The sequence below is a fragment of the Jaculus jaculus genome, chromosome X (assembly GCF_020740685.1).
Source record: "Jaculus jaculus isolate mJacJac1 chromosome X, mJacJac1.mat.Y.cur, whole genome shotgun sequence".
Lineage (NCBI taxonomy): Eukaryota > Metazoa > Chordata > Mammalia > Rodentia > Dipodidae > Jaculus > Jaculus jaculus.
Window position 1 is genome coordinate 59,892,383 of NC_059125.1, and position 12,518 is coordinate 59,904,900.

The window sequence follows — 12,518 nt, forward strand, 5'->3', positions numbered from 1 at the left end:
GATTCATCTTTGTCTTCCCCAGAGACCCAAGTAAATTGCTTGACATGTAACCGGCAGATATTCAACAAATATTTATTGAGCAATGAAAAATGTAGTTCAGTCTTTTAGAAGGACAGTGAAAAAAAAAATCTCTTTTTAGATCTCTAGCTGAGCTATACATGATTCAAACGAACATGAAACCCTCAAGTTTCAGGGTTCGTCTGAAACCTAAAGGGAAGTATTCAACATACAGGGAGTTTCTCTGCCTAAACTCATGCTTTCACAGGGAATATATACAAATGATCTGACAGAATCTCCTCAGGGTCTTAAAATTGAATTAGTAAGTAAGTAAAATCCAAACTTTGGTGCTCAAAAAGTGAGGTAAGGTACAGTTCCTTGGAGCAGGATTGCCTGCAGACTCCATGGGTCAAATGAGATACAGAGAAAGGGGTAAGTATCCTTTTTTGTCCCTTCCTCCTCAAGGATGCTTCTTTTTGATTATTTTCATTTAGAGACATGTTGGGGGTGGTAAACATAGTTCTGAGCCCCTTTTGCCATCTGCATTTTAGGTTTAAGGCTCCCCTTTGGCTCAAGAATCCCCAGTTTCTGGGTCTGCCACTTCTTAAGACTTTACTATATTACCAGATGCTTTGTAAACCTCATCTAATTTAATACCTACAAAAACTGTGCCTGTAACAGAGGTACTGTCCCCTTCCCAGTAGGAGAATCAGACTCAAGGAAGTGAAGCTGACCTAACTACAACTGGGTAGCTACTGATAGCCTGTTATCAGAGCCAAACAACCACTTCCACTTACATAGTACTCAGGATGGGCCAAATACACATGTGTCATCCTTTCTCATTATAGCAATCCAATAGGAACAATTATGACCGTCATTTAACAAACAAGGAAACAAAGCTCAAAGAGGTTATAATTTGTTCGAAGTCCCATAGCCAGAAGAGACAGAGCCAAGATTCAGGCTCATGCTAAGAGACTGGAGGATGGACTTTTAACCACAAATTCCCTTGGGCCTGTGGTCTTTCCATAAAATTGTACTTCCTTTTTATTTCTTTTGAATTTTTGTCTAAAACCTGGCTTTCACTATAAATTTGATCTCTTTCTCCTGCCCAATCTGTCTACTTCCTTCTCTATCCTCTGTCAAGTGATGGTAACTGAATAACCTTAGAATTTATAGATTTCTATGGACCCAACAATCATCAGTCTTTGGTCTTCAATAACTTCTTCCACTTTTCTTTATATCCATCTATACCCAACCTTAGGGAACAGAGTAGGGAGAAGTTGCTTCCTCATACAGGCACTCTCAGACGTCTAGAATGATCTCTTGCTTTCAGTTACATTCTCCCATGCTTATCATATAGCTTTGCTTCTACCTTAGCCATTAATTATCCTTGTGGAACAATCTGGAGTTAGACTCCAGGAAAAGCAGAGCATAAAAAAACAAACAGTAGGTTATTAAAACATAATAAGTACAAACAAGAAAATGTGGATAATAGCCAGCAACACCCATTACGGCAGGAGCAAGTTTGTTCTGAATACTTTTAGAGCAGATGGAAGTGCCACTCACATTATTACTCACCCTGGGGAAGGATTGATGGCCCTGTGACTGAGAAAGGCTTTGTAAGTATCCTTCCTCCAAACTCAGGAGCATTCCACAAGATGAAATCTTTTCTCTCAAGACAAAGATAAGGAGATAAGCAGGGCTTCAAAACTCATATGCCCCAGGGTCCTGAGTGATATGCTCTCCACTTTCATTTCAGGACCTCAGGCAGAATGAAAGGCTTCTTGCCTCTTGCTCTTACTGGAATGCTTTCCCCTCCATAAGAACATGGATCATAGTAGGCTTGTACCAGAATCTTGTGTGACAACATCACCCCTAACCATTCAGTGGAAGATAAGACTGTGGCCTTTTACCTTGGTGCCTCATGTTGCTTAGTGCCACATCTAAACAAATTAGCGAAGGCACACACTAGCATTTCAGGAAGCCAAAACTGGTAAGAGGCAGGAACATCAAAACAAATACTACATGTTTTCTTTTATGTATAAAACCTATATTTAAGTGCCTAAGTGTGTGTGTGTGTGTGTGTGTGTGTGTGTGTGTGTGTGTGTGTAGAAACTAGAGAAGGTTAATGAGAAAGATTAAAGATCTTAAGGGAGGTTGAAAACAGAATACTGCAATATAAGTAATAAGCAAGTTGAAGGGGGTACTAACTTGGGGAAGAAAGGAAACCATCTTAAGGGGGAGGTCACAGAGGATGGCACAGGGAGGGAAACAAATAACACAGTATAATGGCACATATGTGTGAAGATGCCACGAGATGAAACCCATCTCTTTCCATGGTAATATAAAAAAAGTAATTTACAAAAGAGGAGGGAATACAAAGTGAAGGAAAGGAGGGCTTGTACAATTTTGCACATGTAAAAACTGGGTGCCTTTGAATAAACAGAAAGGGGAAGGTGACTAAAGTAGCAACAAAAATAAGAATGTGGTATAAGTATAGTAATATTGGACCTAAGAAGTATAGGTTCCAGCTCCATCTTTCCATCCTATATCCTGAGGAGTTTGGGGCAAGTCTTTCTATCTATGAAATGAGTAAGGTAAAATGTACCCTAAAGGCTTACCACAATGATGACATACAATAGAAGAAGAGAAAGGAACCAGCTCTATGTCTGGAATAGAAAAGGCTGCGTGATAAAATTTCATCAGCAAACACTATTGGTTTTATTGCGATATTGATTGTCATGGAAGAAAGCAATTTGATATGTGCCATGTTTTTTTCTATTTTTAATTGCTGAGAAAAAAAAATAGGGATCATATTAAGTCCACCCAAATGTTGGATCACTAAAAAGAGATAAACATGGTAGCAGGCAGGACACATTTATATCACTAAATCAATGAAGCAGCCTCAATAATGGAGCTGTAATTGAGTGATAACTGTGAGGTCCAGAGTGGGTGGGCTGAAATGACAGCTCACTCCCTCTGACCTTGCCATTCAGGCTACTTTGCAGCTTAAGGAGCTAACTATCAGCTATAGCCAAGGGGCAGGACAATTTGCAGCATTTCCTAAATCACCAAAAGTTCTGGTATTCAAGAATCAGTCACATAACACCAGACAAAATATGGAGGAAAATAGGGAGGCAGGTACGAGAAGATAGGTGGGTAGGGCTTAAAGAGGCAACTATACCAGACATTTGTCTAATCTTCACTTAGGTCTAAACTGTGTCATTTACATTTCCTGTAGCCAAGGCTGGAGGGTGGGGACTTTCGAGAAAAACTGCACCATGTCAGCCTGTTGCTAAATGACTGTGCAGAAAGCAAAATCTAGCAATGCTGTATCTCAGACAGAGAAAATCTGGCTGAAGCTGGACAAATCACATCATTATCTGAGACCATGAGATCATGGCAGCTGTGGCCAGCAGCATATGGAAAATATGCAGGAAGGGGCAGAGGTGATTACACTGTGATTGAATTCAATAGCCAAAGATGGTGGTGGCAGAATTGATATGTAGGACTGAGATACTGTGTGTGCTGAGCTGAGAACATGTGGCCGGTCTCAAAGGTGGGCAACAGCTAGACCAAATTTTACCATGGAAGTATAAGTATAAGTATTACCCAACTTTCTACTCATTTTAATATGATGGTCAATACATGACTTCAAAACAGGAGTAGATGTCTCCATAGAAGAGGCAAATTGTAGGGTGGGAAGGCAGGGTACAGGAAGGGATTAATAACATATAAGCTGCTTATTATATGCCAGATATTTGATATTTCTTTGAATCCTAGTAACTATCTGTGGATAAGCTCTTTTTCCCATTATACAGATTGCATTAGTTACTTTCTCATTTGTGGGACAAAATACCTGACCAGAAGTACCTTAAGGAAGGAAATGACTTATTTTGGTTATGGTATCAGAGGGTAGACTCTGTCATTGTTGGGAAAGCATGGCAGGAGGTGGAAGTCAGTATCATACCACCACATCAACAGGGACGAAGGAGAGGAAGGGAAGGAAGGAGAGGGAGAGAGACATGACAAGTGGGACTGGGCTGTAATACCTGAAGTCCTGCCCCCAGTGACACACTTCTTCTGGGCTCCACCTCCTAAAAGTTCTACAACCTTCTGGAACCATGCTACCAACTTGAGACTAAGTATCCAAATACATGAGTCTAAGGGGGACATTTTACATTCAAACTACCACACAGATTTGCCAAGGTGCAAAGATGCTAAATAACTGTGGGCACAGAATCAGAAGATCATGTCAGAGAATTCAGAATCAATAACTCTGTGGACATTGTACTGCTCTCTACACAGAATAATCTGTGTCCTAAATCAATATCATCAGCATGTACTAAGGTTGCTCTATGCCACAAACAATAGGAGAATTTTCCCCCAGCCTCAAAACTAGTTGTGCCTTACCTGGACAAGGAGCTTCTTTTTCTCTTAACTTGGAATTATGTATCCATTGTGGTTGTTCTCTTTCTTGTTTTATTTAGAAACTTCAGAGCCAAATCTGTTATGCTATTCTAGTATGTGTGTAAGGCTTCATGACAAACATTGTGTGTACTAATTTTATTCCTGCCCTTTTTCTATTATGCTTGCTACCCTGTCTCCCACTCTACACCATATCTTTCTACCTGTGCTCTATTACAACGTGTGATAAATGGAATTTGATTCCCCTTTAAAGAAATCTCTGGCTAGGCACTGTGCACATGCCTGTAATCACAGCTAAGGCAATAGGATTCCATGTAAAAGGCTAGCCTGGGCTAAATAATGAAATTCTGTCTCAAAAAGAAGAAATAAGGAAAGGACCCAGGGAAGGAAGGGTGAGAGAAGTAATAAGGATAGGACAGAGAGAAGGAAATCCTCAAATTCAGAAGGTTCTCAAAGTAAAAATTAGGTTAGTTCTGGCTCCCAAAGGATTCCCAAACACTTACCTTCCTTGTGTTGAACCAGGGGCCGGGGAGCTGGTCTCTTTATGTGGAAAGAAGGGGCCTTTGTGGGCCCAGAACCTGGCACAGGTCCATTGGTAGACTTTGGGGTGCCCTTAATCCCTCCATCCTGTAGCCTAGACACCAACTTCCCCACATCCACCTCAGGGGAGGGTTCTGATTTACAGTCAGAAACAGGTTTGCTTAGCGACTTCCTCCCAAGATCAGCTTCCCCACTCCTCTGTGTGGGTAGTTTGAGGTTCTGTGGCAGCTTGGGGAGTTCGAGGGTGTTAGTTATAGTACCATTAGGAGTTTGTTGCTGGATTTCATCTGCAAAAGATTGGTGCAAAAAAGGAAAATTAATTATAACCTTTAAAATCATTTCGTTTTGATACATGCATACACATTTAATCTTGAAAATCTGTACTCATTTTCAAAGCTGCTATCATTTTGGCCAAATTCACTCCTCTGCACTCAAAAGAACCATCTCTGTCCTCCCCAATTCATGTGGAGTCCCAGATTCCATCCAAATAGGGAATTTAACTTAAGAGTTGCACTTTCACCACCAAAATTCAGTAAACTACAATAAACCATATCCTAACATTACACATTACATTAGATATCTTTCAAAGGGATATGTAATTCAAAAAGTGCTTGCAGGCCCCGATTAATTTTACAACTTATTTTTTCTAAATAAAGATAACATGATATTATTCATGATAGATAAAAAGTAAATACAAATCAAGTGCTCATCCACCAAGGAATGGATAAACAAAAAGTGGTATGTTCATACACTGGAATATGACTTGACAATAAAAAGCAAACATACTCTAGCATAGATGAACCTAAAATATTATAACTGAAATAATTTATTATAAAAGACTACATTGTATATGATTCCAGTTACATGAAATATCAAGCATAGGCAGCACAAAAAGTAGATTAGTGATTGCTAAGGGTTGAGGAAAAGGAGAGTTTGGGAGGTCTGGGGCTTGTTTCTGGTAATGCACTAAGATGACTACATAAAATATGTTTACCCCACTGAGCTATACAATTAAAATTACATATTTATGACATGTGAATCATTTGCCATTAAAAAAGTAAAAATAAATGTGTAGACTGGGCATCCTCACTGGATACCTGGCATAAAGCACTCCCCACACAGAGGGGCAAATGGAGCCCCAGAGAGGGGAAGTGACTAGCTCAAGTTAATCAGCAGGCTAGTGGACAAAATTAAATCAGATCTTGGGTTGACTAATGCCCAGTCTGTTTATTTATTACATCCATTTATTAGGTATTTATTAGGTAGCAGGTGCTGTGCTGATGTTGGGGCTAGTATATCAAAAGAGTTTCCACCATCAATCACGGGGTATAAGAGGGCCTACACCTATCAAACTGTCTATCAAAAAAGTAAGTGTTATCTCAATTTTCTGGGTGCTAACTCACTCTCCGTTGGAGAATCTGCTTCTCTTTTCCAGATAGATGCAGATCCTAAGAAGAGAGCTGCCCCAACATACCTCAGAAGGGGCCCAACTGAAACTAAGGACAACTGGCGAAATAAGCAAGGGTGATGTTTTCCTGCGAACTGGATACCAGCACAAAGGGGAAGGAGATCAACGCAGAGAAAAATCAACTCCTACCAAATCAGAGAGCCAGAGCCTCAGAGGCCCCCAACACCTCAGCACTGAAGCAGACCAAAAATGAACCCAACATGGCTCAGGGAAATCTTGCGGAAGAGGGGGCGGAAAGAATGTCAGAGTTACATGTTGGGTCATGATTTTCAGAGACATTTATCATACTAATAACTGGGGGCTAACTCCACAATGCACGACCCATTTTCAATAATAAGGAGGGTCTAATGGGAGGGGGTAGATCACAGATGAGCCTAAATAATGGTACCAAACTGCCTGTATTTACTGAAAAGAACACTAATAAATTAAATTTAAAAAAAAAAAAAACTTCAAAAAAAAAAAAAAAAAAAGAGTTTCCAATACATGATATAACCATTCAAAATATGTTCTTAATAAAAAAGTTTCTGCTGGCATAGACTTTATATTTGGCAAAATTGTAAACAAATTTAGTCCCTGGAAATGAGATTGTACAACAACAGAATAAGCATTCAGTGTTCCCTTCTTTTATTTTTCTATTTTAACTTCCTTTTTAGGAAAATGATCCTGCAAGTTAGGTAATACATTTCCCTTCATTCTTTCTTTTTTTTTTAATTTTATTTATTTATTTATTTATTTGAGAGCGACAGACACAGAGATAAAGACAGATAGAGGGAGATAGAGAGAATGGGCGCGCCAGGGCTTCCAGCCTCTGCAAACGAACTCCAGACGCGTGCGCCCCCTTGTGCATCTGGCTAATGTGGGACCTGGGGAACTGAGCCTCGAACCGGGGTCCTTAGGCTTCACAGGCAAGCGCTTAACTGCTAAGCCATCTCTCCAGCCCCATTATTTCTAATTCAACCATCAATATACTCAATAAATTAGTACTAAACATGTATAATATACAGCAGAAATTGTTCTACACGTTAGTGATAAAAACAGATCTATCATTCTAAAAGGAAAGGCAGATAATAAATGTCAACAAATAATAGTAGGTTCTGTGAATAACATAAAATATTATAAAGGGATAGGAAGAGTGTGGAAGAGAAGGACCCATTTTATTAGAATACTCAGAGATGATCTCTATGAAGTGATGACATTTGTAAACCTTGCACTCATAAAAAATAGCAAGACCAATGAGATTATTTGGTGCTGACTTCACTCTCCATTGGAGAATTTTCTTCTCTTTTTCAGATGGATGCAGATCCTGAGGAGAGAATCAGTGCATTGCACCTCACTACAGCCCCAGCTGAAACCCTAGAGTAAATGGGAAAATGAGCAAGAGTGCTACTTTTTTTGAGGGGGTGTTGGAGGTAGAGTCTTACTCTAGCCCATGCTGATCTGGAATTTAGTATATAGTTTCAGGATGGCCTTGAACTCATAGTGATCCTCCTACCTCTGCCTCCCAAGTGCTGGGATTAAAGGCAGGTGCCACCACACATGGCATGAGTGCTACTTTCTTGTTGAACCTAGTACCAGCACAATGGTGAAAGAGATAGACAAAGAGAACACTCAACTCCTAAAACCAAATATCCAGAGATACAGAGGCTCCCAAGACCTCATCACTGCAGTAGACCTAATATGAACTCAACATGGCTCAGGGAAATTTGCAGAAAATGGGGTAGAAAGATTGTCAGAGCCACATATTGGGACATTATGTACAGAGACATAGTCTCTTACCCATAACTGATGGCTAACCCCACAATGGACGACCCACATTCCCCAACAATGAGGGTCCCTGCAGAAGGGGGAGGACAGGGAGGAGGCTAACTATGGTACCAACATGGCTGTATACACACTGTGTACGTAACTAATAAAAAAAAGCTTCAAGAGTAAGAAAAAAAAAAGAATTATGTTTTGCCAGATATGATGGTACATGCCTTTAATCTCAGTATTCAGGAGGCTGAGGTAGGAAGATCACTGTGAATTTGAGGCCAGCCTGGGACTACAGTGCAAAGTCCAGTTCAGCCTGGGCTAGAGTGAGACCCTACCTCCAAAAAATTATGTTTTGATCTGGGGGTGTAGCTCAGTGATAGAGAGCTTTATCTAGCATTTACAAGGTTCTTTGTTCCATTCCCAGCAACCCCCACAAAAGTTGTGGTTTGTTCATTTCAAATTTAAGATGCCCATGAGTCATCCACAGGGAAGAGCTGAACAGGGAGTTTGAGATAACAATAAAGTGGAGACAGCAATCTTACAGAAAAAAAAAGAACACCTGGAAATCATCTGGAGCCTTTTAATAATATCTAAAGAGATCCTGTAAGAAAATAGCATAGAGAAGAGGCATAAGAATTCTCTTGGACCTTCCAAAATGTCAAAGTTAGGAAGAGAAATAAAACCTGCAGAAGATAAGAGAGAATATCTACTGAGAAATATGGGGAGTTTAGTGTCCTAAGAGCCAAGTTCAGTGACTCAAGGAAAAGAAAGTTAACTGTGTCAAATGTTTCTCACAAGCTTACAAGAACAATAGAGTATGTTATTTGGCCACATGGAGATTACAGTTAAATTTGGTCCAACTGGTCTCAGTAGAGTAGCATGGGGCCCTATATCCATTATGTTTCACTGGATGTTTATATGCTCACATATCTATACCTCTTTTGATCTTGCTAACTCCATGAAGCCATGGAAATATATCATAATCATAATTTCACCATGTCTCTAGCAAGACATGGTGCATAGCTATTAGCTGCAGTCACATTAAAATATCAGGACATTCATAGTGTGTGTTACTCACACATTTCATTGTATTGGCAGCACATATCTAAGAATGTTTTGGACTGTCCTCTGGCCTTGTAAGGAACCACATAGCCGCCTCCTTTGCAGAGTCATCCCTACCCTATCAACTTCCAAATATTTAATTCCTTCTCTGAACACAAACTATATATTTTTCCTTCCCCTGACTATTTTTTAAGCCAAAGAACTAGGAAAGGTCTACCTTCATGTGGAGAAAATGGTCGCACCTCCACTTCAATATTTTCTTCATGCCTAATGACCATGCAGAAACTAAGAACTGACCTTCACTTTCATCCAGGGGAGACGTATAGAAAACGGTCCTTTCTCGCAGCAAGCGCTTTGATATTGTGATTGGTTTGTGCCTTCTTGCTGTCACTCGAGGTGGAGGCACTGGGGGTGCAATATTCTCCTCAGGTGGACCTAAATATATCTGTAGAGAAGGAATAAAAATATCCATGAGAAAACTAGATTAAAATTTTATTTCCCTAATGCTATCTATCAGTTCCTGCCAGCATTGCATTTAGTCTTCCATGTGAATACTAATGTGGTTAAAGGAATTGGGAGGATTTTCTTAATCCCTCTAACTACCAGCAAGTGAAACATCTCCTACCATAATCGATATTCACATGGCCACCTCAATATAATGGAAAGAGCATAGACAAATCTATGACACCAACCCTGGATTTCCTACTTACTCCCTTCTCTAAGCCTCACCATATGTCCTGATTGGACACATGGGCATAGCAACACCTACCCAGTAGGATAAGACCTAAGTGAAAAGAGTTCTCAAAGTACTTTTCATGGGTGGGGTTGAAAAGCACAGGGTAACTAATATATACATATATGTGTATATATATATATATATATATATATATATATGTATATATATATATATATATATATATATATATATATATATATATATATAATGTAATATATATATATTTTTTTAAAGGACACAGAAAGATATAGTTACATTGTCTCCAGGCAAAAATGATGGCTGGCTTGGGAAAGAGGAAGGAAAATTATTTTCCCTTCTATATTATTTTGTTCTTATAAAATATCACACTGTGGTATATTGCCTGTTCAAAAATAGAAATGAAATAAAATTGAGAATCAGATGTGAAGTACCTTGGATGCCAGAAAAAATGCTAGAGGAAGGCAGGAAAAACTGTGATTACAATTGCTATGTAGTGTTTCATGGGCATACAAGGATTTTCTGCTTTCTCTAGAGATTGAAATTTTGCCTTGAATGCACATACTTTGAGATGATGCACATATGTGATAAGGGTCGAAATGGATCATTAGGCAGACAGTGAGAATAACAATGTCTATACCAATGGTTAGCATGAAGTGAAATTCCAGAGCTAACATCCTCACAGACCAGGGTCATTATAGAAAATGCATGACTGGAAACACATGGCACATTTGCTTGAAAGTGAGACAATGAATACAAACAGTGCATGAACAACCAGAGACCAGCGAATGTTGAAAGAAAAAGAAAATACAAAACATTAGCAGGCATGTAGGTACTAGAGACATAGCTCTGAGTCAAATTCCTGGTTCTGTTTGAAATAGCATGTTGTGTTCAGGCACTGTTACAGTTGTTACAACTATCCTTACTAAATCTTACCCACACCAGCACCTCTTCACTGATTGTTTATTATGTCTGATGAACTCAGATCTTTGCTCAAATAACCATATAACTTGTTTTCTCCATTTTACAAGATTCCAAACATGCCTTCCTCATTCAGACCCTCGAGGTTAATGTGTCTAAGTAATGGCACATATCCCTTTCCCCTACAATGTCTATCTCTCTCCCCCTGTTTCATATTTGGTTTTGTTTTTAGAATCTCTTGTTGTGTTCTAACCTAGAATATATTTTACTTGATTTGTTGTCTGTCTCCTGACTATTTTAAGCTATGTGGAAGCATGTCTGCCATGTTCCCTGCTCTGCATCTGATACCCCAAAAGTACTTGGACCTGTTGATTAAAAATCAAGTACACTTTTAAGATATATTAGGTTACATGGTCCCATGAAAGACCATAACAACTACTTATTCTATCTAGATACAACAATATGGACTGATTTTACTCATTGAGATTTAAACAAGAACCAAAAAAGTGTAGAAAAAACTCAAGTGCCAAAAAAATGTGTGTTTTTTCCTAAGTAGTTAGAAGTAACCAGTCTGATAAAAAGGACACAGCAGTGTAATGGTGTCAGACAGACTTGGTGGGTAAACAATAGTTTGCTGATTGGTTAAGAGATCCACTCAGTGTAAAGAAATTCATATCTGGACCTGTAATCCAGGTCTGTATCCTATGGAGACAAAGATTATGTTCTCCAGTGTCAAGTTCCCACTGGTCTTTGGCTAAAAAGAGAGGGTACATCCATCAAACTCTCCCTAAATTAATAATGTTTATCCCATTTAACCTATGCTGACTTCACTCTCCATTGTAGAGTATTTTTCTTTTTCAGAAGGTAGATAAACTACCGCTCACATTTCAGCCAAGCCCCAGCTGACCACAGAGGTATTGGGGAGATGAGCAAGAGTGCTGCTTCCATTGTGAGCCTAACAATCAGTGCCAGGGTGAAGGACATAGACACTGAGGACACTCAACACCTACCAAAGCAGAGATACAGAGGCTCCTATGAGCTTATTATTAACGTAGATTTAAAACACACCCATCAATGCTCAGGGAATTTTTGTGGAAGAGGGGGTGGAAAGATTTTTAAAGCCACAGGTTGGGGTGTCATTCCAAGAAGCATTGCCTACCCCCAATAACTGACCGCTGCTCCCACAAAGCACAACCCATGACACCATGGAGAATACCAGCAACACCACTGAGGCGGGACCCCTGTGGAATGGGGGAAGGGAGGAGGGAAAAGATGGTGCCGACACATGATGTATCCATACAAAGTATGTTCTTAATTTTAAAAAAGTGTGCTTTCTTCCATAACATTGCTAAGAGAATTAAAAACATAACCATAGATTGGGTTAAATATTTTCAAGAATATATAAAAGTTCCTGAAGCTCAGTAAGAAAATAAATATACCACTTAGAAAAATTGGCACAACATTTGAACTGACAACACATGGCTGACAAAAGAAAAAGAAGTTTGGTATCATTAAGTTAGCAGAGAAATGCAAATTAAAACTACAATGAGATACTACTGCAACACTTATCAGAAAGGCAAATATTTTGAAATGACTAGAAAACACTACATGGGGAAGGGTATAAAGGAACTGGTATTT

General features: G+C 39.3%; 1 protein-coding gene across 4 annotated transcripts in view; it reads right to left on the bottom strand.

Moving 5' to 3' along the window:
- The window catches only part of Ophn1 (oligophrenin 1), a 344,008-nt gene that overhangs the window by 22,252 nt on the left and 309,238 nt on the right, over positions 1 to 12,518 (bottom strand). For all 4 annotated transcript variants that reach the window (XM_045140247.1, XR_006634606.1, XR_006634604.1 and 1 more), the window contains exons 20-21: positions 9,545 to 9,692; positions 4,929 to 5,252 (exon numbers count right to left, since the gene is read on the bottom strand). In XM_045140247.1, coding sequence (XP_044996182.1) covers positions 4,929 to 5,252; positions 9,545 to 9,692 — 472 coding nt within the window. The remainder of the gene's footprint in view (positions 1 to 4,928; positions 5,253 to 9,544; positions 9,693 to 12,518) is intronic.